At 38.9% G+C, this 27,360-nt stretch overlaps 1 protein-coding gene across 1 annotated transcript in view; it reads right to left on the bottom strand.

Moving 5' to 3' along the window:
• Window positions 1-259: 259 nt before the first annotated feature.
• Window positions 260-27,360, bottom strand: part of Tacr3 (tachykinin receptor 3) — a 97,260-nt gene continuing 70,159 nt past the window's right edge. Inside the window, 2 exon segments of the mRNA NM_017053.1 lie at window positions 260-1,146; window positions 3,355-3,551. Coding sequence (NP_058749.1) covers window positions 834-1,146; window positions 3,355-3,551 — 510 coding nt within the window. The 3' untranslated portion in view covers window positions 260-833.

Below are 27,360 nucleotides of genomic sequence, written 5' to 3'. Positions count from 1 at the left end.
CATTAGAAGATAACTTCAGTGTTTTACAATTTACTTAATTAAAAAAAAAGCGTGAGTCATAAAGAAGATGGTGAGGATTTTCTTTGTTGTTTAAGGTCCCACATTGGACTGCAACTTAGTTTAGCACTCAGAGCACCTAGTGGTCAAAATTAAATGATGATTCCTATTCCTTTTGAAATTATTTCCTTGGGAAAAATAATCAAAAGAAAGACATACTATGTTCAGGCTGTCTCCCCCCCCCCCCTTTTTTTTTTTTTTTGCAAAATGTATTAGAGGGAATTTCTGAAAATTTTCATTCTACAAAATGAATTTTGAATGAGAAAAGGCTTTCATATTTTCCTACTCTTTGAGGTTATTTTTTTATTACTTGTGTGTGGGAAGTCAGTCATTTGCCCTTTCTACTTCATAGCCACAGAGAATTTCTGTTTTATGTAGGTCATGTTTCCCTTGGTCAGATTTGCAATTTAGAGCTTCCTTAATCTCTTGGAAAACCCCTCTGCTCTTCTGCGGTCACAAAGGTGCACTGCCGTTGTTAAATGGCGGACAGTGGACACTTAGGTCATTTTTCAGACTCACACTTTGTACCTGCTGCATATGACCCTTAAGAATCTTAAAGAATAAATTAAAGACTCAGTTTTCTCTGTGCTGGCTGACATGTTGGTAGTTTTCGTTACATTGGTATTCCACTTTTCTCAGATTAAGTATGCCCACCTAAGAACTGCCCTTCTGCTTCCCCAAAGTACCTAGAACAGAATCTGGCATGGTTAGGAGAATGAGGGACCTAGGCTGGCCTCACGGTGGCCTCATGATAGCTATCACCTTGGGACATGGACTTAGGAATATTCATCCACAGAGGTATAGGGTGAGCTTATGAAACTTGATGTGGTGGAGGCAGATTTGGAACCTCTGTGGGAACAGCCATTGGCACTGGGGTCTCTGGGCACCGCCCTCTTCTTGCGGCTGGATTTGGTTGGGTCTCCATCATTGGGGTCAAACAGCACGGTCACGGACTCCATCCTGCTCACGGTGTACAGGCTGCTCTGTCGTGTGGGATGAAACCTGGTGGTCTTGAGCTCCAGCTCATCGTAGCTGGAGACTTGGATGAAAGGACACCAGCGAAATGCTCTCTTGAAGCCTGCGCGGAATCTGGGAAGAAGGAGAGAAAAAGGCAGTTTCCTTTAGCTGATTTTAGACACTAATTAATGATTTAACCCTGGCTTTAAATTTGACTTAAAAACATTCATTTTACATCTCAATCACTGTCCCCCGCCCTGTAACCACCTCACAATCCCTTCTCCATCCCCCCTCTCTTTTTCTTCTGAGAAGGTGTAACCCCCCTCCCCCACTCGGGTATCCCTCCACATGCGCACATCAACTCTACAGGATTAGGCACTTCTTTCCCACTGAGGCCAGACAAAGCAGCCCATCTAGAAGGACATAATGCCCAGACAGACAACAGTTTTGGGGATACCCCAAACCCCACTCCAATTGTTCAGGAACCATATGGAGAGCAAGCGGCCCAACTGCTGCGTTCATGCGGGAGGTGAGAGGGTGGGGCGCTAAGTTTAGCCCATGCTCTTTGGCTGGTAGTTCAGTCTCTGAGAGCCCCAAGGGTCCAGGTTAATTGACTCTGTTGGTCTTCCTGTGGAGTTTCTATCCCCTTCATGTTCCTCAGTCCTTCCCCCAACTCTTCCATAAGCCGTAAAATACAGGATACCCATGTTATACTCCACAGATTGAAGTTTGACTTTTTACACAGCGTTGTGTTTCTAGTGCAGGATCCGTCCTGTGAGTTCTTGTTCTAAAAGTATCATTTCCTGTCATCGGGGAAATAATTCATCAAATTGAAAAAGCATCGCCTGGGGTTATCAGTGTGGCAAATGGCTTGTTGGCAGTGATCTCATACATTTACACACCTAATCACACGAGCCTGCCGAGTTAAGGCATTACAAAATGGCTTATTCTATTCCCAAAGCATTTATTATTAATTAATATTATTAATTGTTGTAAATAATTGCACATTTACAAATTAGTCTCATTTAATGTTAAAATTGTTCATTGTAATGGTTTTATTTAATCGTATATAAACATGTGAAGTCCTTGTCACTGTATGCCATTAAATGCACTTGATTCAAAGCAGATTTATTACTTGCGCAGAGGCTTAAATTGAGAAATGGCTGGTACAATTAAGTTAAAAGGAGTTCGTTAAGCGCTTCACTAACTTAAGGCACAGGTCTCTTGGTGTCTTCCCACGTTGAGAAGTTAGACTGTGCAATTACTTACATCTACCTAAAGAACTACTTCTACTGGTGTACAAATCCACGGGTTTATTGAGGGAACTGCCTTGTAAAATTTAACTTACTCCTCCACGTGTTCAGTATAGCAACACAGTGGGTTTGGCTTTAGAATTTTTATGTTTTTTAAATATGGGGGCCAGAGTTAACCTTCTTCATATTATTAAATTTGATTATAAGTGCTTCTACCCCCTCCCCCTTTTTTTGGTGGGGGGGAGACAGGTCCTTGCTATGTAGACCTGGCTCAAAGCAAATTCCCAATCCCTCTGTCTCCGTTTCCAGACTGCTAAAATAATAGGCATACGCCACTACGTGTGGCATGAATGATCTTATTTAGAAAAGATGTTTGAAAAATTCTTTACTTGACCTCTCTAGTCTCACCCTGTCCATCAGCCTGCAGGGCTATGTGGGAAGGGCAGGGAGTCTCCTTTCTCTGACAGAAGCATGCACTTTGAAGGTTGTTGATGAGAGTGCTTTTAATAGAGTCCCTATCGTGGAACCCGTTATTTCTCCCTCTCATAGAAAAAGTATTTTAACTGTGTTGAAGAAATCTCATCCTTGGGAATGTGGAAGAACCTCCACTCATAAGGGTCTCTTTTACACTGGTAGAATAAATTCTGAAGGTTTTAAGGGAAGAAATTGGCCCATGTAAAGTCCACCTATAAAAACCTGTAATGCGTGATTCTCAACCTGTGGGTTTCAGTCCTTCACAGGGGTTGTCTAAGACCATCAGGAAACATAGAAAGACCACCAGGAAACATAGACATTTACATTATGATTCATAATAGAGGCAGAATTACAGTTGAGAAGTAGCAACAAAATACCTTGGATGGAGGTCACCACAACATGAGGAACTGAGAAAGGGTCATGGATTAGCAAGGTCGAGCCAGTGTTCTAGCGATACTTTTGAGTACCTAGGTTTTAAGGTGGTGCATTTAGTGATGTAAGAAAATACTACAAGAGCAAGCTTGGTTTCTCTCTGAGTTCTTACACTCTCTCCCCAGTCTTCTAGGGAAGGTGGAGGTGCGAAGAGACCCAGAACCAGCAGTCTTGTTTTTACCTTTTGTTCAAACAGCAGTAGATGATGGGGTTGTACATGGTCGAGCTCATTGCCAGCCAGAAGCTAGCCAGGTAGACCTGTTGAATGTATTTCCATCTGTTTAACTGTTGGTAGATCGCAGTGAGAATGAAATACACGTGATAGGGCAGCCAGCAGATGGCAAACGTCACCACCACAATGATCATCATCTTTACCACCTGGAAAGAAAGAATAAAATCACTCTGAGCAAGTTAAAAAGTCATTAGGATAGTTTAAATATCTTTCTACACGTTACATTTAAAGTAATATAGCTAAATTATAAAATTATACTGTGTATAATGAATAACTGACACACTGTAAGTGGCCAAGACTAATATATACTCTTTGACTGTATATATGGACAGATATACATACTTATCTAAGCTAAATATAAAAATGTGTGTTACACCACAACTCCATCTCTACCTAATAGTAAGTGACAGTAACACACATATATAAGAGTATATTTTTCATTGATCTCGAATAAGGCTAGGCATGTTGTTCAGTGTTACAGTATTTGCCTGGACTGTACAATAATAGCCTGTTTGAATTTCCTGATCCATGTGCACACACAAATTGATCTCAAGAAGCTGTTTACAAAAGCCCATGGAGCTGGGTTAGGCTTTGATAGTCTGCAATGTGTATTAGTGACGATATATCTAGGGAAACTAAGTCATTATGGGGGTATATTATTCTAACAGGGATGGATGGGCTGGTTTTTCATTACTTGTTAGTCTTCTCAGACCTGTAGACTATTTAAGTTGTGTTGTTATCATGTTTACTAGACAACTGTCTGGGTATTATTTTGATTCTATATGTTAGAGACACGTTCTCTGATTAGTGATCATTAATATAATAATCTAAGGACATTTTTATTAACTTTCAATTTGCACACGAGTGATTGACTTACTCGATTGGTTTGCTAGTGTCTTTTACTAGGAGGTAGAGCTGGAAGTTGCTTTCAGAGCAAGGAGACGCCCTGTTCCTCCCACATAATGTCAAACCGAATCTTTTAGGATACTAAGTTTCAACTTTTTTCTATAATTTTGAAACTTAATATCCTAGAAGATTCTGAGTGGGATGGTATTATGTTGCAATTTCCTGGGAGTTGAAACATTGCATCTTGAAGAAAGTCCCCTTAGGGCTTAGGAAGCTCTGAGTTAAAATATTTCCTCCAGGAAGTAGAGTGGGAGGCTCATGGGACTCAAAAAGTAAACAACTCACAAATCCCAAAAAGTTGAAAACCCCAGAAAGCTCTTGGGGTTCCTTCCTACCTTTATAGAAATAGTAAACAGTTGCTGGAGAAAAGAGCTGACCTGCTGGCTGCCTGCAAGTCATGCAGAGTGCTCCTGGGGTGTAGCTTTCAGGAGTGAGTGTTTGACCATGGAGTTGCCATGAGTGGCTTCTGCCCCTTCACCCATACCACTGTCAGTAACACGAATACGCTTACTGGTTCACCAATCTGTATTTTGCAGTAATTATTACTTTGCTTGGCCATTCGTTCCTTATCTGAGGAACAGAAGTTTGTGTCATGCCTCGTGCCCAGGTAATGTCCATGTAACATAATCAGTATATAAACCAGCACCAACAGAACCAAAGATGGGCTGGGGCGGAATGGTTCGTCTGTAACGAGTGCTGAGACATGGAACTGACGCTGACCTATCGAAGGTGGGAAACCCACAGGAGAAATCCTAGAATGGAACCTTTCCCCATGTGGTATGAAGGGAACAATGTACCTTCTTGCTGCAGTCGTAGTTTCACGGGTCTTGTTTTGGGTGATAAGGCATGCAAACGGGACTGAGTCTTTCCCCCACAGGGAAAGCCTAGGTACAAAGTCATCAGAAACAATCCAAGTGGGACTGTCTTACATTTTGTACCATACAGTGTCAAGCCTGCTGCAAATCAAGCTTGATAAGTGAGTCTACTGCATGATCACAGAATTCCCATGAGAACAATCAAAGGTAAATAACAAATACCATAGTCCCTGAGGGTAACATATAAAGGACAAGATGTTGGTGAGGTCGCCTGGCTCACGTATGTGTACTAACAGATGCATTTGAGACCACTGTGACAGCCCAAAGGGAACTTGCTCATATTAAGGGGGACTGGGAAGGGAAAAGGAGGTGTGCTTAGCATCTCTGTAATAATCTCTTATTTAGAAAGGAAATCGGATTAAAACGGTGCTTTTTATTCCTTAAGGTTGACAGGACAGAGGGACAAGAAGGAATAATTTATATCTATGCTAAAGAGCCCTTCCTGGGATCAAAAAGAAAACAAAACCAGCAAACAAAACAAATAAAAACTCCAATAGGGATTCCATTCCAAACAGGATTCCCATCGGAGGAGTTAGAGAAAGGATTAAAGGAGCCAAAGGGGCTTGCAATGCCATAAGAACAACAATACCAACCAACCAGAGCTCCCAGGGACTAAACCACTACCCAAAGACTATACATGGAATGACCCAGGGCTCCAGCTGCATAGGTAGCAGAGGATGGTGTTGTTGGGCACCAATGGGAGGAGAAGCCCTGGGTCCTGCCAAACCTCGACCCCCATTGTAGGGGAATGTCAGGGCAGGGAGGTGGGAAGACAGGGAATACCCTCATAGAAGAAAAGGGAGGGGGAAGGGATAGGAGGTTTACAGACTGGAAACCAGGAAAGGGGATAACATTTGAAATGTAAATAAAAAAATCCAATAAAAAAATAAAAGAAAAAAAACCTCAAAAAAAATAACAATAGCCAAATCAAACTAAACCAAACCAAAACAACTGCCCCCACCAAAACAAAACAAACAAACAAACAAAACAAATAAAAATCCTGAACCCAGGGGAAGAGTTGGATAGTAAAAGGAATCTAATGATTCGAGGTGAGTGATAGGGAGGGAGAGGATAAAAGCTGTGCTTGGGGGCTGGAGGGATGGCTCAGTGGTTAGGAGCACTGACTTTGGTGTAATCATTACTCTGATCTGTCTTTCTTTCTCTATCTGGAGTCAATAGAATTGTCTGTTGTGTGTCCCCAGGAAAAGTCTCATGATAATGCAGGCTTGTTGTAATTCTCCTCTTCCTTCTTTTTGGTTGGTGAACGGTAGAGAGATCCTAACAGAAGTTCAGTCTCTAATGGACTTGGAGCTAAATAAGCAGACAAAGAATGCATGTATGACGAGCAACGGCTGAATGAAAGGCAGTGAATCGAGAATGTTTTATGTGTCTATAAATGAAGTAACATCTCGTCTATGTGTCTATGAGGTAGAAAAATACCTCGCACTGTGTGTATCACGGATATGATTATCTCGCTAATATTTCTCATTACTCAGACACCATAAATCTCTCCACACTTCCTTGGGAATTTAGGAATAAGTTCAGAATGAGATATATGCAACAAAACCATTTTGAGGCTTAACCACACAGTAAGATTAGCATAACTCAAAGGGAGAACCTGACGTGGCCATGAGGCATCTTAGATGTAGAAAAATACATTATTTATGAACTCCACTTGCCATTTGACTGCGAGTTGTGAATTTAGATGTGAGTTGGCAAGGTTAAGAATCATGAGAGACGTTATTCTAGAAATAGACAAAGCCTGAAACGGATCAATGTGGAAGGTAACATTTCCCTTAGGACCTAACGACTCTGGTACTGACCTGGTGGGAAATTGACCATTAGAGCAGAAAATACAGGTCAATAGCTCAAAGATATCAAAAAAAATTGTTGACCCAATCATGTGAGGTTGTTTGATTTGCCATTATTCCTTAAATTTCATTTTATCTGAAGATCAAATTTCTGCAGTTAGTCTCATGTTTCTTACTCATATATTTATAGAACTCAAATAAGGATCATACTTTAATTAGTAATTAATTCAGCACTATACATTTCTTTTTTGGTCATCTTTATTGTGTTTATTATGATCACAGACTTCACGACATGTCTCTTCCTCCTACTTAGCCTGTCAGGAAGTTACAGCCATATATGTTGACCTTTCTGTCTCTGCCGTTTCACTACCAGCATCAGTGTTAGCTTCTATTCACCGTGTGTAGGAGCCAAGCCTGACACACATCACACATGTTTATACATTCTATGAAGACTGTAACCTTAAAATCACTCTATAGCCAGTAAACTAGGACTTCAGAGAGACATACAGTCAGTGAGTGACAAGGGCAGAATTGAAACCATGACCGACTACACAGCCTAGACCCTTGACCACTACACAGCACTTGCAGGAATTGCCCGATGTTCTGCTCATCATTCCCTTAAAGCTAATGCTCTCTTATGATCATGCACACAAGCCATTCCTTTAGTGGTTAGCAGACACTAACCTGACGCAGAAGAGTGCTACTTGATGCCTGTGACTTTAAATAAGTGGCTTTTCTCTCCTCCAGGTTGTCAGGGAAAGTTCTAGAGCTTATATAACGTTTATGATCTGAGAAATCTCCTTCTACAGAGCAGATATTCAATAAATACCTGACAAATATGTGAATGGACAAAGTTCTGGCTTCTTTAAAGGAAGTCTAATGGATGCCGGGGTGGTGGAACATGTCTTTAATCCTAATGCCCAGGAGGTGGAGACAAGGAAATCAGAAATGCAAGGCCAACCTCAGTCATACAGTGAGTCCAAGACAACCTTGGATCATAAAAGGTTTTCTCTCAAAGGGGAAAAAAAAAGAAAGGGAGGGGAAGGAATGGATAACACTGAGCCAATGTGCTATCTGGCACTGTGCTAGGGGATGCCTATGGAATAATGTCTTACTTTCTCACAATACGATGGAATAAGTATTATAATCATTTGGAAGCTAGGAAGGTCCAGCATCCAAAGAGGGAAGTCCTCCTCATCCATGGTCACTAAATATTCCTAAAATGTGGTTTTCCTTGAACCCAGTTCTCCTTGGGATCCACATCAGTCCATCCAAGAGTGACCTCACTAAGTGACTATTTCAGAGATGTCTCTCTGCCTGTCCACCTGTCTTCCCACTCTCTATACTGGAGCTACAGGCTGTCAATCACTGAGCCGCCACAGGGTGCTATTAAAGTTGATGCTCTGTCCCCACCTGTGCTCTACCCTTCATATTCTCGCAAGCATTAGCAGTGTCAAGGGCAAGAGCATGGAGCTCTGCTGCTGGCTCTGCAGTAAGATGCTGTTGGCCTTGGCATTGACGAAGGGGAAGGAGGAGTACTTGTGGCTCAGTTCTCATGTAGCGGACCATCTTGTGGTACACACAACCAGACAAGCATGAGAGGTATCAGCAGTGAAGCTAGCAGGCTCACTGTCCTTCCAGGTGGGTTCATCAGCTTTAATGGCTCCTGGAGGGTCAAGGGGATCCTAGCCATGTCTCCATCACCATGACGATATGGTAGCTGTGCTCTCTGCCTTGGAGCAGTTTCTCCCCTTCTGAGCTTTGGCTTTTAGTACTCCAGCAGCATGTTGTCTCCATCGTCTTTCCTGTCCAAAAGCAGCACTATACATTTCAACGGGTTATGGTCTCTCTGCTGTTCATTAGGAAACTAAAGACTAAAAGATTTAACTGCTTTCACTTATGGGACAAAGTTAGGTCTTCATAGCAAAACTCTTACAACTTTGTTTTTTATTCAAGCTTGAAACATTTGTTCCATTTGTTGAATTCTGAAAAATATCCTGAGAAATATAATGATAGTGGGCAAGTGCGTTACCTTGATGCCTAGACCACAACGGCAATAGTAAGAATGTAAGATTCTTGTAAAGTGCACAGTAACGCGATGATGTGAACATTTATGAATAAAATAAGAATATTTATGAACATGGACTTGATATTGCAATAATTAGCTGAATGCAAGACCTAGCTGAATGCCGAAGGGATACTGGACTGAATGAAGTTGGGTATGCGAACATCCCACCATTCCTTGAATAAATGGTGCGAGCTTCTACCATGCACCATTCTGCTTCTAGATGTTCCAATGGCCAAGCTCTCATCTCCCTGAAGTCTTTGCATAGCTGTCAATCATCTTCAAGACTTCCTTATTTAGGAATGTGACCTGCTGTATTTCTAGTGGAACCAGAACCACTTAGCATGTACCTGTTTTAAAATCTTATTTGCTATGTTTGCTCTTTATTTTTTTTTACCTTTTACTGCTCTATCTTAGATACCTAGATGGCATTTATATATAATTAGTTCTTAAAATGTTAAAAATAAGAGAATGAAGATGAATGTCAAAAAGATATTAAAAGGCACACTGGTGGGTAAGTGTCTAAGTGGTGCCCAATTTTATATGCAATAATGAGTTGTGGGTGTCACTTATTCGTTAAGTTTTGAATTATATATATATATATATATGTATATATGTATATATGTTATTTCTTTTTTATGGGAAATAAACTTTGGTAAATAGAGAGAAAGAATGAATAAACAATCAATAGAGAATTATACTCTTTGGGTGAGGCAATAAATTTCATTGTGAGCAAACATAAAGCATCAGATAACCATCCTTGAGACTGGAATATGGAACTTACTGGAGCCCTTCATAGAGACACAAACGACCAGAGAATAAAATAGTTCTGCAATAATACTGAATGAAGACTCATTACCATTACCAGTGTATTTGTGAGTGGATTCATTGCAGGGGAAAGAGCTCGAAAAGGAAAGGCACAACTGAGATGTGTGTGGAGATGGAACAGAGGTTTGAAATAATTTCCAATTCATGTGCATAGTGAAGGAGAGGAGCTGATACAAAAATCTACACATAGCCCCTCAGGCCTCCTTGCCACGGATTTAGAAGTGCATTTGAAGTAAGTGTCTTAGGAAGACCAAAGAGACTATAAATGATTGTTCTAAAGTGAAATAACCTTTTATATTTTACCTTATTTACTTCCGTAAAATACAGTTACCTAGTTCTCAGTTTATAAAATGTTGAAGCTGCTGAACTTTGAGTACTCTAGGTACATGTGTGTATCATTTTAGCATGCATTTACCTCTCTCCCTCCCTCCCTCTCTCTCTCTCTCTCTCTCTCTCCCTCTCTCTCTCTCTCTCTCTCTCTCTCTCTCTCTCTCTCTCTCGTGTGTGTGTGTGTGTGTGTGTGTGTGTGTGTGTGTGTGTGTGTGTCCCTGCCATGGTATGCGTGTAGAGGTCAGAGGGCAACTGGTAGGATTCAGTATTTTCTTTCTATCGTGTGATTCCATGGTGGAATTCAGGCAGTCAAGCTTAGCAGTAAGCACTCATATGATGAACCATCTGACCCACCATCTTGTTTTTATGTAAGTACAAAAGTAGTTTTTCTGGATGGGAGAAATTATTTTGTTGTATGAAAGATTACAAATTTATAATCCTCTTCCTCATAAAATACTAAGAAATATAGACTGAGCATATTGTATTTATGTATCTAGAAAAATTTATGTCTGTTCATATAAATACATGTATGTAACAAAAATCAGTGGAAAATGAGTCTATAAATTTGAAAGAACAAGGAGGAGTGTGTGAGAGGGTTTGGAGGACGAAAAGGGAGAGAACATAATGTAGTCATGTTATGATCTCAAAAATCAAATCAAACCAAAGCCAACCAACCAAAAGAAATACTTAAAAATATTCCATAAACATAAAAGAAGGAAAAAGTCTTTTTTTTACCATCCATTTTCATTGACTCAGGATTTTGTGAGCAACAGGAAAGACACATAAACAAGTGACATAGGTCTTAAAATAACTTGATGCTTGTTTTTACCTATTTACTTCAATTCTCTCTCTTTCTCTCTCTCTCTCTCTCTCTCTTGTTTACCTCCATCTATCTATCTATCTATCTATCTATCTATCTATCTATCTATCTATCTACCTATCATCTATCTTTTATCTATGATCTATCTATCTATCATCTATCTTCTATCATCTCTCTATCATCTATCCATCTATCTATCTATCTATCTATCTATCTATCTATCTATCTGTCATCTCTCTATTTTCTATCATCTATATATATGTATGTGTCTATCTATCATCTATCAATGTATATATCTATGTATATATCTATCTTCTACTTTGTGTGTTTATATGTGTGCAGCTACATGGCATACATGGAGGTCAGAGGACATCTTTGAGAGCTGATTCTCTTTTCTACCATATGGGAATGAGGGATCCAATTCAGGTCATTAGACTTGGTGGCAAGCACATTTACCAGCTGACCCATCTCGCCTGCCCAGTGCCCGTTCTTAGTATTGAAAAATCTACTTTAACCAAACATGCATGATTGAAACACAGAGCACTTGCTAATGAGATAAGTACCCATTTTTTTCTACCTCTAATAAAGGGGAAATGAAACGTTAGATTTCTGTATCTCATACAGGTTAGACTACAATGCCTGCAGCTGTTCTTATCTTTCACATTCAATTACAGCAGGATGGGTGATTTTATGATTTAGGTCACAAAGAAAGAGTCAGTCTAGGAAATTAAAACATTGCCCACTACTAGAAAAACCATGAGCCAATTTTTCATGCAATAAAATTTCTTTCTGAATATCTAAAGTCAATCCTGTGTGAAAGAAAGATTTTTGGATAGCATCTCTACAAAGCACATACTTTTTGAAACTATAGACCACAGCCTATCCCTTCCTTTATTTGTTCTGTCTGTTAGAAACTTCAATTGAACATTGCTTTGAGAAACATAGACCTTTCTTATTTGAACTGCAAAAGTAACAAAAAATGAAAACATCTACATTTAAAATACTATTTCACCAGTTATTTAAGCTAAGTTTTGGCACTTTAATTTCAAAACCAGTGCTTAAAATTTTCATTCCAAGTTAGAAAGATATTCTGCATGCCAGTCTGTTCAGAAAAGGTGAGGATATGGCTGTATTCTGAGCATACTGTGACACTGATATTAAGGTCATAGAGGAAATTAGGCAGCATTCCAAATCCAACTAGCTTTGAATATTGCCTATAAGAGGTGATATGAAGCCCATGTGAATAGAGACAACATCTCTGCTCATGTGTCAGATGAAACATTTGTATATACTTAATGTACTTGCAACTTATTTTCTATACTTTATTAGACAGAATTTTAATGTCTTATTTATTTTCTCATTAAAAACATAGCCTTTGGGATGATGCTAAGATTTTAATAATATCATGAATTAAATAATTGAAGGGGTACATCATTAGTAAGGAGATGTGTGCCATTATAAAGATGAAACAAAGGAAACATGAAAACAAATGAAACATGGATTAATTCCATGGAATTATGGCAGAAAACTATAGATAATGTACACAGGTTTGTCCTAGCCTGCATGATGTACCCTCCAGATGTTATATCTTGAAATCTGAATATCAAGTCGTCGAATGTGATCCTATTTAGAAAGATTGTGATTTGGTGGAAAAGCATGATGGGAGATCTCCAACATTACTTGTATTTTTTGGGAAGAGATGATTTGACAACAGAGACATCCATGGGACTGTGTGTGAAGGCACAGGGCGAAGATGGCCACGGGCCTGCAGGTAGGTCAGCTTCGGAAGAAAGCACCCTGTGCTGCTTTTGTGCTTGTACTCATGACCTTCAGAATTCTGAGAAAGTGACCCTTGTTATTTACATCTTCCAGTCTGGTATTATGTTGCCCCAGAAAAAATAAATGTGGAATTTGTTCATGGAAAGTGGGGTGCTGATGCAATAAATATTTTAAAATGTGCTGAGGCATTAGAACTAGGCTATTGATGTTGGGCAAAAGAATTTTGATATGTAATCAAGAGCCTGGCTTTTCTCTGAGAGACTATTGATAAGACAGCGGATAATGGAAGGGAACTTTAGTGAGGGCTCATCGTGGAATAGGACACAGGGAGGGGTATACATGTATACTGATGGATAGAATATTCACAAAGACGTTTCAGCTGTGTCTGGTGAATTCCGGGATAAAATGCAAACACAGTTCCTGGACTACGGAGTAAAGACAATTCTTCTTGTCGTCTGGAAGCTATATAGCCAGGTAATGCTCAAATGTCTATAGAAAGCAGAACTTGTGAATGAGGAACTGGGATGTTAATTAATAAAAGGGAATTCTAACCAGTTTAAAGGCCTGGCTTAAGTTCTCTTGCTGTTTCCAACAAAACAGGACATAGATAAAGATAAACAATTACCAGTCTGTGCTAAATGACAAAAGTGTGGAAGTGTTTTCTGGAGAGAACACATAGACATGGCCACATCATCATTTGCTGAAGTGGTTGCAGGAGACGACATAGGACCTAAATTGGTGTCTCAATGGATGGCAGAAATAGGAAGAAGGTTTTACCAGTAGAGAATCTGTCAGCTTTGATTTGGAGACAGAGATGAGGTCACACCAGGAAAGCATGCCTTTCCTTTAAGACAATGGAAGGAAGGCAGCTGACAGGTTAACAGGACTGCCTTACCACTTCGAGTCCAGAGAACACAGATCTATAGTAGCACCTTGGTCAATCATTTAAATGAGATAGAATTTGTCCCACTAGTTTTCAAACTTTCTAACCTTCAAAACTCTGAGGAGAACCTTGTTATTTGTACTTTCAAGTCTATTATTCTGTTACTCAGAAAAACAAATGTAGAACTTGTTTATGAAAAGGGGATCTTGATGTATGTAATAAATATTTCAAAATGCTAAAAGTCTTGGGGCCCATCCCTTATCTTTCCCGAGTTCTCCCCTTTAGAGGGGGAATATTTGCCATGTGTCCTTTCTGCCATTGTATTGAAGCAGGTAACGGTCTGGCATCACAGCTGATGTGACAGACTTTTCACAGGAGGATGTATAACACACACACACATACACACATACACACGCACATACACACACATTCACACACACACAGACACACACACAGACACACACACACAGACACGCACACAGATGCATACACACACACACGCACACAGATGCATACACACACACACGCACACACACACACAGATGCATACACACACATGCATGCACACACACACAGACACACACACAGATGCATACACACACATGCACGCACACACACACAGACAGACACACACACAGACGCACACACAGATGCATACACACACATACTCACGCACACACATGCGCACACACACACACACACACACACACACACACACACACACACACACACACGTTTTATTCACCCCTTAAAGGGAGCCTTTTAGAGCTCCAAATTGTGATTGTTCTGATGTCCAAGTTGGCGAATCAACAAAGGTTTTGGAAGTTACTGACAGGAATATGTGAGAGGGGTTCCTTACAAAGGGTACGGGTGCCTACAAAATCAGGCACATGACAAAAAACCCACTCTAATATTGGTGAAGACTCATGAAAGCTGGCTGCAAACCTAGAGCTTTCTGGGCATCCTGTAAGCAGTCCATAGGACCAGGGCGCTCTCACAGCTACAGTCTCTGTCTGCCTCCCTAAGCAGGTATTTGTTCCTTTGTGTTGTGAGACAGGAGCCTTAGGAAGCTTTCTGTTTTTCTAGACATGCGATCTTTTGTTTATGTGCTTAGAGTTCCCTTTTCTTTCAGTGGAAGGACTATGTGAACTGGGAGGAAACTGTCACATAATAGCTTTAGAAATTATTTTCATCAGAATGGATTTTCCTTCAAGTTCAACCCATTTTTCAAGTAAGATACACACACACACACACACACACACACACACACACAAACACACACACATATACTTATATGCATATATACTTACATGCATTTAAGAATTTGAATTTAAGAATTGATAAGGTAAATGTATTTTGCAGGATCTTAGTGAAATACAGATTAATGGTTAAGTTGCCTGTAGACCCTCTTGCAGCAGTATACAAAATAGAGCAGGGATTCTATTCCTATCAGTTTGGCCTCTTTTAGGTTAGATATGGTCCTCCTCACAGTTTCTGCTTTCCACACTAATTCCCGTATAGAAGAAGGAATGACAAGCACACTGAAGGCTTGTTTTCCAGGTGGAGACAGATTAGTCTTGGTTTTCAAAAAACTCAGAAATACATTGTATTTAACAGAGTACAAGCCAGAGGCATGGATGATGGCAAAGAAACATATCTTATGGACAAGCAGGGCAGCTACACATCTGAACTCAGTGCTTGTAACAGCAAGGCAAGTCTAGTACAAACCCAAGACCAAGCCACAGCATGCAATCCATCATAGATATTGAACTATTGACAATTAATAGCCAATAGGTGGGAGAAGGGGAGTCAACTGAAGAGGGGAGCAGAAGGCAAGTCAGATTTTTTGAAGAGAGTGGCTCCTAAATCAGACATGCTCCAGGAGAATGCCACATGTCCATGAATATTTAAATAGCAAAATTTGTCATAGTTTTTAATGATACAGTATTATGTATATGAGAAGGAGGGATTGAATCTGGCTGAATTGAAAAGGCTGAATTGATCACACTTAAGCATTCACCTCTGTCAACATTGGTCTTTAGAGAAGAACGAAAATAGGAAACGGGCAGTGCAACTTACATGATTTTAAAGCTACAGACATAAATTTATTTACCAGTATTGGAGTAAATTTTAGATGAAAGCCCAAATATGATAAATATTATGACTGATTCTTGGTTTTGAGGCATATAACGAAAACGTGTGTGTGTGTGTGTGTGTGTGTGTGCGCGTGTGTGTGCCTGAGTGTGTGTGTATGCATCTGTGTGTGCGTCTGTGTGTGTGTCTGTCTGTGTGTGTGTGCGTGCATGTGTGTGTATGCATCTGTGTGTGTGTCTGTGTGTGTGTGCATGCATGTGTGTGTATGCATCTGTGTGTGTGTGTGCGTGTGTGTGTGTATGCATCTGTGTGCGTGTCTGTGTGTGTGTGTCTGTGTGTGTGTCTGTGTGTGTGTGAATGTGTGTGTATGTGCGTGTGTGTGTGTGTGTATGTGTGTGTGTGTTATACATCCTCCTGTGAAAAGTCTGTCACATCAGCTGTGATGCCAGACCGTTACCTGCTTCAATACAATGGCAGATAATACAACTCAGATAATCTTTCAAATTGAATCTGTCACTTGAGCTAAGGTTGAAAAGTAAGTCCCTTTGATGATGCAAAAGGCTTCTTAGTGATCACACTTAAGCATTCACCTCTGTCAACATTGGTCTTTAGAGAAGAACGAAAATAGGAAACGGGCAGTGCAACTTACATGATTTTAAAGCTACAGACATAAATTTATTTACCAGTATTGGAGTAAATTTTAGATGAAAGCCCAAATATGATAAATATTATGACTGATTCTTGGTTTTGAGGCATTTAACTTTTTTTTAAAAGTCAAATGTAGCTTGAAAATGCTATCTCTTTTGAAGGTATGAATCTGACTAAGAAATACAAACATGTAATAAATATACATTATTCATTGTGTATATAGTCAAAATACGTAAAATACACAACAGAGTTTAAACGCATAGTCTTGTAATACGAATAGGAGTTAGACCATGTTTTAAAATTTTTATTAGTTCCTTGAGAATTTCACATACTGTGCTTTGGTCATGCCACTCATCTATTATAACTCTTCCCAGATTCAATCCCTCCTTCTCATATACATAATACTGTATCATTAAAAACTATGACAAATTTTGCTATTTAAATATTCATGGACATGTGGCATTCTCCTGGAGCATGTCTGATTTAGGAGCCACTCTCTTCGAAAAATCTGACTTGCCTTCTGCTCCCCTCTTCAGTTGACTCCCCTTCTCCCACCTATTGGCTATTAATTGTCAATAGTTCAATATCTATGATGGATTGCATGCTGTGGCTTGGTCTTGGGTTTGTACTAGACTTGCCTTGCTGTTACAAGCACTGAGTTCAGATGTGTAGCTGCCCTGCTTGTCCATAAGATATGTTTCTTTGCCATCATCCATGCCTCTGGCTTGTACTCTGTCTTCTTCCATGATCCCCGAGCCTTGGCAGAAAGGATTGCTTGTGTTCCATTTAGGCCTGAGCATTCTCTGGTCCTTAATTTTTGTGCTTCTCTGCCAGTCGTGGGTCTACATGTTAATCATTACCCACTTCAAGTAGAAAATTCTCTGATGAGAACTGAGAGATGCATTAATCTATGGGTATAATGATAGGCAACCAAGAGTTGGTTTTATGTTATCTACTTAGCAATATAATAGTAACAGGTTCTGCTTTAGGACCTATGACCTGCCTAGTCATAGGTTCTTGCTCTGGTAGTGGTACCAAGTATTGGTTTTATCTTGTGGAGTGGGACTTAAGGAAAATAAGAAAGTGGTTTTTCACTTTCAAGATGTCCATGTCATTATTGCCCCCATGGGCGTGGTCTTGCCAGGTGAGGGTGACCGTTTTTGATAAGTATTACCCATCTTTCTGTTTCATTATGGCAACATGTCCTTCTGTATCCCAGGCTGGTGCTGATCACTTGTTGTTCCCTGTTCATCATCCCAAGTGTAGGTTTTACCAAAGGGTTTCATAGTTCTGTTTTTCTTATGACGATGGCTAGCTTATTACATGGCAATAGATAAAATAGAGAGTCAGTCACTGTTTTTTTGTCTTTTAGGTTTTTCTCTAATAAATTCATGATGAGCTAGCAATATTTTCATCTCATGGTCTAATTAAGGACATTCCATTCTACTCTTTAAGCTTCTATTACTATTACTACATTTTCCCTCATACTATTTTCCTGAGAAACTTTCTGTCTATGCCTCTGTGTTGCTGAAGGTATTGTTCAATACATAAAAGGACTCACTCTTCAGTCTAAGCTCAAGCAACAGTTTCAGTTATATTTGAGGTTGTATGAAATCCAATATTAATTGGTGTCTTTGTTCTGTAAGCCACCTGGTTCCTGTACATCTTTAGAGAATCATCATAGAAACTCATCCTGGTAGTATCTTGGAAATAGAAGTCCATGGCCACAATATCTTAAGATTCTAGAGTATGATCAACGGATCATACCTAAGAATATATAGACTATAAGAAGGGTCTCAGTTAAAAAGTCATAGAGAATATATATTATATACATATATCAATGAAATTACAGCAGAAAATGTCCAAATGCTAAAGTGAAAAAAGTGAATATCCCAATACAAAAGTGAAGATCCAACCCAGTCCAGGGATAAACCTCTCCATGACCTAGTCAAGTTGCCAAAATGCAAAGCAAAAAAAGAAAAACAATATTAACAGCTGCAAAGGATAAAGGCTGGTTCATCAAAAATGACATTAGAATTCTCATCAGCAACTCTAAAAGCCAGGAAAGCATGAAACAATACATTTCAAGGCCTGAAAGCTAATAATTTACCAAGATTGCAATATTCAGAAAATCTGCCTCTTAAAATAGAGTATTAGATAGAGTCAAGACAATCACAAAGTTAGGTAGATCATGACTGCCAATCCAGCACTGCATAAGACATTTAAAAGAATATTGTACAAATAGGAGAGGTTCTATTGTGAAAGCAAAAGAGAAAGAATGGATTTCACTAGAGGAGAATACTTTCAAAGCAGAGCAAAGAAGCAATCCATCGTGCCTAAATGAATATAAGTCATAGGGGAGAGGAAACAAAGGACATCACAAAACACAGCTCATCACAAAACAACCAATTATCAGGAATTCGTGAACATCTTTCAATAATAACTTTAAAGGTAAATGGTCTCAACTCATCAATACAGACTCAGACTGGTTGACTAGACTAGAAAACAAGACCTAGCCATCTGTTTTTGACGAGCAGTGTGCCTCGCCAGTAAACAAGCACAGACTGAGAGTGAACTGTAGGAAAGGCCATCCAAAGACATCCCACCTTGGGACCTATTCCATCTGCAGACATCAAACCCCAGCACTTACGCGACCTTTAAGAAGTACTTGCAGAACGGAGCTTGGAATAGAGCTGTACTCTGTGAGGCTCTGCCAACACTGACTAAGACAGATGTAGATACTCATAGCCAACCACTGGACTGAACCTGAGGACCCCAAGAAAGAGTTAGGGGAAGGACTGAAGGAGCTGAAGGGAATTGCAACCCCATAAAAAGAACAACAATATTAACTAACTGGACCCTTCAGAGCTCCCCGGAACTAAACCACCAACCGAAGAGTATACATGAGTTGATCCATGGCTCCCACTATATCAAACATAGCAGAGGATTGCCTTGTCTGGCCTCAGTGGGAGCTTGGTCCTGTGAAGGCTTGATGCCCCAGCAATGGGGAATACTAGAGGAGTGAGGTTGGAGTGGGTGGGTGAGTGGGTGTGAGAGCACCCTTTTGGAGGCAAAGGGAAGGGGATATGGAGGGATTTGTGGAGGAGAGACAGGGAAGGGGGAAAACTTTTGAAATGTAGATAAATAAGATAATTAATGTTAAATAAGTGCTGTTAATCTACCAAGTGAATGGGCAAAATGTAGCTGACATAGTTATTCTGATATCAGGAAACCAGAGTTCTAGCCAAAATTATGTAGTAAAGAAAAAGGAGCTGTTACATATTAATAAAAGAGAAACACTTACCAAGAAGATGCAAAATTATAAATATATGTTAAATATTGGGCTTCCAATTCTTTTTCTTTCATTTTTGAGAAAGGGTCGCACTATGTAGCTCTCTGGCTGACGTGTATCTCTTTGTAGTCCATGGTAGGGGCATCCAATTTTAGGCAACAAATAGTAAGAGAACTAAAGAGCCAGATAAATCCTGACAGAAAGATAGTAGATGAGTTTAATACCCCACACTCATCTTTATTTAGACCTCTAAACTAAAAGACATCAAACTTTAAAGGTAAATTACACCAAAGATCAAAAAGACCTGACAGATGTCTACAGATGTTCCGTCCAGCAGGAACAGAATATGCCTTCTTTTCAATAGTCCATGGAATATTTTCTAAAACAGACCACATTCTGGTCTACAAATCAACTCTTAATCAATACAAAAGATTCAGAATATTTTCTTCTCTCTTGTTATATCACAGTGCAGTAAAACTAAGAATTCATTAGCAAGAAAAACTATACAAATACTTGGAAACTGAACAGAATATTCTTGAAAGATCAGTACATCTTTGAAGAAATCTTTCAGGACATAAAAAAAAATCAGTGAATTAAATGAAAATGGAGGCATAGTTTCCTATAATGATTGTGGTATAGATAAGGCAGTTATGAAGATGAAAGCTTATATCTACTTCTGTTTACATTAAAATGTCAGGGAAATCTCAAATAATTAGCCTAATGTTGTACTTAAAACATTTAGATGCACGCGAGCAAGTCAAGCTCATAATCAGCTGAGGCAAAAATAGTTTATAGATTAGAGCAGAAATTAATGACACAGAGCCAAAAAGAACAATGCATAGAAACAACAATATCAACCAACCAGACCACCCCACCCCCACCCAATGCTCCCAGGGACTAAACCACCAACCAAAGAGTACACAGGGAGTACCCATGGCTCCAGCTGACAATGTAGCAGAAGATTGCCTATATGGCCTCACTGGGAGGGGAGCCCCTTGGTTCTGTGGAGGCTTGATGACCCAGGATAGGGGAACTCTAGGCTGCTGAGGCAGGAGTGGGTGGGTGGGTGGGGGGAGCACCCTCTTAGAGGCAGGGGCAGGGAGGAGAGGATAGGAAGCATGTGGAGGGGAAACTGGGAAGGAGGATAACATTTGAAATCTAAATAAATAAAATAACCAATAAACGGAAAGTTTTATGAGTAAATAAACAAAATTGACAAGCCCGTAGCCAAGCCTACCAAAAAAGGACAAAACTAAAATTAATAGAAATAGAGATGATAAGGAGGCAATTACAATAGATTCTAATGAAATCCAGATAATCATTAAAAAGTACATTGAATATTTATGGTCCTCAAACTGGAAAATACAGAAAAATGAATATATTTAAAGACATATATGAAACCCAAATGATATGAACAACATAGAATAAGAAACAATGATAATAAAGAAACAATGTCTGTGACTGACATGTTTGTCCCCAAATTCTATCAAATTTTTAATTAAGAGCAAACATCAATGTTTTTCAAAGTATTCTATACAATAGAAAGGGAAGGGAGACTACCAACTTGGTTCTCTAAAGCCAGCAATACTCTTGTATTGAAATTGGATAAGAACACAACAATAGTAACAACATAAATAGATCAATTTCTTTGCTGAATTTGTATACAAAATTCTCAGTGAAGATCCTATAGCTACAGGAACACAGTATCATCATACATTGTGACTACTTGTTATCATTCCATGAACACATATCAATAAATTGAAAATAGCACATAAATTAACATAAGGATAGAAATGATGAAGTTATCTGAATATCTTAAGCAAAGATTGTTCACAAGTTTTCTCACCCCTTTATGATACGTATCAGGAAGAAACTAGGAGTAGAGTCAACATCCCTCAGCATAAGAAAAGCTACAAGTGACAGTCTACAAGCAACATCATACTAACTGGTAAAACGCTTAAAGCATTTACTAAGCAATCAGGAATGAGACAGTGTTCACTACTCTCCCTCTTATAGAACTTAGTGTTGAAGCATTAAATCAAAGAAATAAGGGATACTTAGAAGAACAAAATATAAATTTTTCTATTGGAAAATTATACTATTGTATACTTGAAAATCCCTAATGGCTCCACAGAAAAAGCTCTTAAATCTGATAAATATTTTTACTGAATTGTCAAGGTACAAAATCAGCATACAAAAGTCAGTAGCGTTCAACATACTAATAATGAACAAGTAGAGAATAACAGCAACAAAAAGAACCTCTAACTGCTAAAACAAAACACAATCAAACCTAACCAAGGAGAATAAAGATTTTATAATAACCATTTAAAACACAGGATAAAAATCCGAAGGCAAAAAAAAAAAAATCCGAAGGCACTAGAAGATGGAAAGACATCCTGTGCTTATTGATTGGCAAAACCAATATTGTAAGTGGTTATTTTCCCAAAATCTACAGGATCAATACAAACACCTTTGAAATCTCAATTATACTCCTAAAGACTGGAAAAAGAAATCCTGAAGTTCATATGGAGTCAAATATCAATAAAACCTGAAATAACCAGTTTGACTTTAATAACCAGTTTGTCATAGATTACATCTGATCTTATATTATAGTATCATAATAACCCAGTTGTATGGTGTTAGCACAAATGCAGACATGCTGGCCAGTCTAATAGAATAGGTGACTACAGTGACAGCTACAGTCATCTAGTTCTTGACAACAGTGTAAAAAACACAGATTAGAAAAAAGATGGCCTCTAGATGTGGATGTCTGTATGTTGAAGGATAAAACTGGATCTACCTGTTACCCTGCACAGGTATCAATTTAGAATGCATTATAGCTTCATTGTAGGATATGAAAGTTTGAAACTTCTAGGGGAAATATGGGCTATATAACCATAAACCTATAAGTCTATAAATAAAACTTTCTCATCTGGGCTGATAATACTCCCTCTAACAGTCAGACATCAGCTAACGGAAACCTCATCACCAGGCTTAAGAAGCCCTCTTTTGAGTTGTTGATTAGGGTTGTCCAAGAGACGCCCGAAGTATTACAGATTGTTCCTCTTGTTCTTGATTTCCAGAAGTAGAAGGTTAAGTTTCTATTGCTGAAGACACCTTGTGCTTCAGATACAGGACTCAGAGGCCCCTGATATGCAAATGAGTTGAATGCCTCCTCCTAGAGGACTTAGCTATTTTGGTACTGGAAGACACCATGCAAACTTCCAAAGGAGGGAAGCAACCTATGGTTTTACCCCAGCTACGAACCTATGAATTACAATAATGACCGCCATAGGATAATAGCCCTAAGGGTGGAGTGGTGGCACACATGTCTTGGTTACTACCAGTAGTTCTTTAAATGGAACTTCAGACCCATTCATCAAGAAGAAAACTGAAACTGTTTTCTGGAAACCAAGCTAACTACCTAGGGCAAGTAAAGTCATGGATCTTGAAGGAAAACCTACAACTACCTCTTTATTAAATCAATATATTTCCTAACTACTCACAGAAAATTTTAGTCCTTATGCAATATCAAGGAAACTTCTCCTTGCAACAACTGGAGACCATTACCAAAATCCACAGTTGTGGAGTACACTGAATACAACCTGCAACACAACTGCCACACCTGCGCTTAAGGGAACATTGGGGAAGAGGGATCAGACAGACTGTAAGAGTCAGAAGATTGCAGAGGTTTCTGTGAAACTATGTTTCCTAGTTCTGTCAGAAGGTACACCTATAAAGTGTCACCAACATGACTGCCTAAACAGGACAACAAAAATAGACATGTCAAAATAGACAGGGGAAAGACCATGAGGCATCAACCTGACCCAACAAACTACAGGAAAGTAAATAAAACAGAAAATGGGAAAAATAGACTTCTCCAGAGAAGAGCATCATGCCAGTTAGTTAGTCAATATGAAATAAGCATTCACATGAGTAAAATTATGCAGACTGAGCATGTCAGGTATATTTAGGAACACATACACACGCACGTGCATGCACACACACACACACACACACACACGTAAACACACTTAACAAGTAGTGAAAAAAGAGGCCATGAATTTGAAAGAAAACAAGGAGAAATCTATGGGAGGGTTTGGAAGGAGGAAAGCGAAGGGGAAAATAATATAAATATGATACAGTTTTAAAAATAAAAGGAATATTTAAAAACTTTAGAAATGTCCTCACCTGTGAAGTTTTGTCAAAATGGCTGCCTAAAGAAAGCCTGAGTGAGGATGACACCAATCACCATGGTAACATGAAAATGTCATGTGTCCTCAGCCATAGACAAAGAAACATAGGCAACTAAGGAAAGATGAGAATGGGAGAAATAATCTTCCCAGGAATAGTCTTCTCCACATTCATTGTCTAATACCAAGTGATCAGCTTTGAAATCATATACTTGTAAGTAACATTATATAGAGTGATCAAGTTGTGTTTACATATTTAGGAATATATATATATGTATTATACATATATAATATATAATATATAAAATGTATGTATATCAGTAACTAAGAAAACAGAGCTCATGAATATGAGGTAGTAAAAGGCAGAGCATGGGAAGTGTTTGAGAGAATGATTGGAATGGGGAAAATGATATTATTATACTTTAATTAAAAACAAACCTAAAAGAATTGCCATGAGATTTCATCTCACATAAGTCAGAAAGGCTGTTGCGGAGGCAGAGAATGACAGTAACTTCTGGCAAAAGTATGAGGAAGGAAGGACTTTACACATTATAGTTGGGAATGCACATTGGCACAGCCACTATTGTAAGCACCGTGGCATTTTCTCAAATGCTAAAGTAGAACCCCCATATGATTTAGTTATTACTTAGGTAGTACTCCACAAAACCCAGAGATATTTACATATCTACATTTATAAATCACAATACTTGGGATATGAAACCAGCCATTGGGAATGTAGCAGAGGATGGCATTGTCTGGTCCTGTGAAGGGTTGTTTTCCCAGAGTAGAGGAATGCCAAGGCATTGAGGTGGGAGTGGGAGCATTTTCATAGAAGCAGGGGGAGGGGGAGGAGGTGTGGGAGGGGGGGAAGGGGATAACATTTGAAAGTAAATACATAAAATACTCCATAAAAAAGAAATGTAGATGTATACACTGGCATTTTCTTTAGCAACAAAAATAAATGATGTCACAGTATTTGTGGAAAATGTTATGTGCCAAGATCATCCCAGCCCAGAGAGGATAGTGGCAGGGGCACAGAGTAGGACTCTGGCATGGCTTTAAAGTCTGAGGGTCCCCGAATGTTCTAGCTCTCTAACTATACTAAAATGCTGATGATAACTCCTAAAACGTCCTAAAAACCTTCTTGCTCTTTCTGAGGGAAAAAGGTCACTGGCAATTGACACCTGTAGCCTAACATCAGGATTAAGAAAAGGCCTTTGTTCTATCTCAGCAGGAACTGCAAGGCTCTAACTTTCAGCCTGCTAGTCAGCTAGTCATAAGTCTCAGGAAGAAAAAGGGACAGTGAAAAGTGATTATGGCGTTTTTTTCACTAAGTTGTAAAAAGTTTCCTATTGAAGCTATCTAAGAAAAAGGGGGAAAAGCGGAAAGATCCTAAGCGGGTAAAGGGAAAACTCTTCTATGTAGGGAAAGGGAAAAATTGTCCTAAAGGAAAAAATTCTTCTTAGGGAAATTTTTTTCTCTCATCTTCTTTGTCCTCGTTACCTACACCTCTTTCAGAGTACATGATTGCATGTTAAAAAGTTCATCACAAGTTCACACACAAAGTCAAATCATAAACTGAAATAGAAGTTTACAACAGAGAGCGTTTACACGCATGTCCATTAGTAGTTGACCTCCATCACCTGTCACAGCTGCTCAGCTTCACTGAAGGTTTGAAACCATAACTAAGATATTAGTGAAGTTTTTTTATAGATAAACCCAGTCAATATTTTATCTTCTCTCCTAGTACCTATAATAAATCGTTAGTTCCCTTTTTATGACCTTTGGTTAATTGATCGGTTTATCTCTGAGTAAGAGAAAGTCTGGTTACTAAGAGCAGTTAACTGGTGACACATGGGAGACTGGCAAAGATCTCATTGCAGGTTTGAGTATCAGAAAAGCACCTAATAGCAGTCCCACTATAAAAGAGCTTAATAATTACTGATATAATTTTAGAAATTCTTATAGGATCATCTTTAAGACTTAAGAAGTCATCTATTTGTCTATATAGCCTCACTACAAGATAGTAGTACATCTTCATGGTTCTGCAGATCTGCTCCAAAGGGGTGGGCTAATACCTAGTTATTGTTATATATGTTTAGTGATAACAGGAAAAGCATATTAATAGGAGGAATCTTTCTTAGAATGAATTCTCTTATGGCCTTGCCTCACAAGAGCAAATCTGTCAGAGATTATATTATAATTTGAGGCAGACCATCTCAAGAAGATCAACTACTAGTTATCAGCTTGCCCTATTATGGCTCCTGACAGTTATGAAACTGGAATTTGCTCTGTTTGGGAAATAAACCACACTGAAAAAGACAACTACATAACTTCTCTTATTTATAAGAAATAAAATTTAAATTACATTTGTATATGTACATAAATATTACTATATGATATATACATATATATGTACACACACACACACATATATATATATATATTTATATATATATAAAATGCATATGTGTGTTTGTAGGTCATAAAGTTAAAAAAGGGACCAGATAAAAAGAAGGGAAATCTTAGCAGAGAGGCAGAAAGAAAAATAAAGTAATGGCATGTATGCTATATGAAAGCAGAAATAGGGAACTCTTTGGGAGTAGTAGGACCATCAGTCTGGGCTAGATCTGATGGGAAGATTTGAATAAGAATGCTGCCCCCCCATAGGCTCATATATTTGAATGTTTGGTCATTAGGTAGTGATGCTATTTGACAGGGATTAGAGAGTATGGACTTGTTGAAGGAAGTGTGTCACTGAGGGTAGGCTTTGGGATTTCAAATGCTCAAGCCATGAGCAGTGTCTCTCTTCTCCTGCTGCCTTTAGATTGGGACATAGAACTCTCAGCAGTGATAATAGCTTGCATGCTGCCATGCTTCCCCTCATGAGGATAATGGACTAAACCTCTGAAATTGTAAGCAAGTCTGAATTAAATGTTTTTCTTTGTAAAAAGTGACATGCTTGTAGTGTCTTTTGACAGCAATAGAAAGAATTCTGGCTGAGACAGGTGATGAATGTGGGCAGTGTGGGAGGAGGATGTTAAGAACAAAGTATAACAACATATACCTTGGAAAATACCAACTTCATGGAAAAATTAAAAAAAAAACTTTCAAGTGTGCGAGGCTATTTAATTTTCCTGGCAAACCTTTGACAGAAGGATTATTATTTTTTTCTACATTTGCAATGAAGGGTTTGAAATAAGGAAATGTAGTGATTTTTCAAGATCCCAAATGCATGGTCCATGCTATGCTATTACTACTGGGGCACAAATCTTCACTAGCTTGCACCCCATTTTTGGTAAAGCTCATTTTCTCAAGACCTTTAGAAAAAGCCCTTACAGCTTTCTTTCCTTTGTCCCTCTTTTACTACGGTCATCAAATGCTCATGTGGAACAGAATCTATGGAACATCCTTCCCCAAGAAGTATCACA

Source organism: Rattus norvegicus, chromosome 2 (assembly GCF_036323735.1).
Source record: "Rattus norvegicus strain BN/NHsdMcwi chromosome 2, GRCr8, whole genome shotgun sequence".
Taxonomy (NCBI): domain Eukaryota; kingdom Metazoa; phylum Chordata; class Mammalia; order Rodentia; family Muridae; genus Rattus; species Rattus norvegicus.
This window is presented reverse-complemented; position numbering and strand designations above follow the sequence as displayed.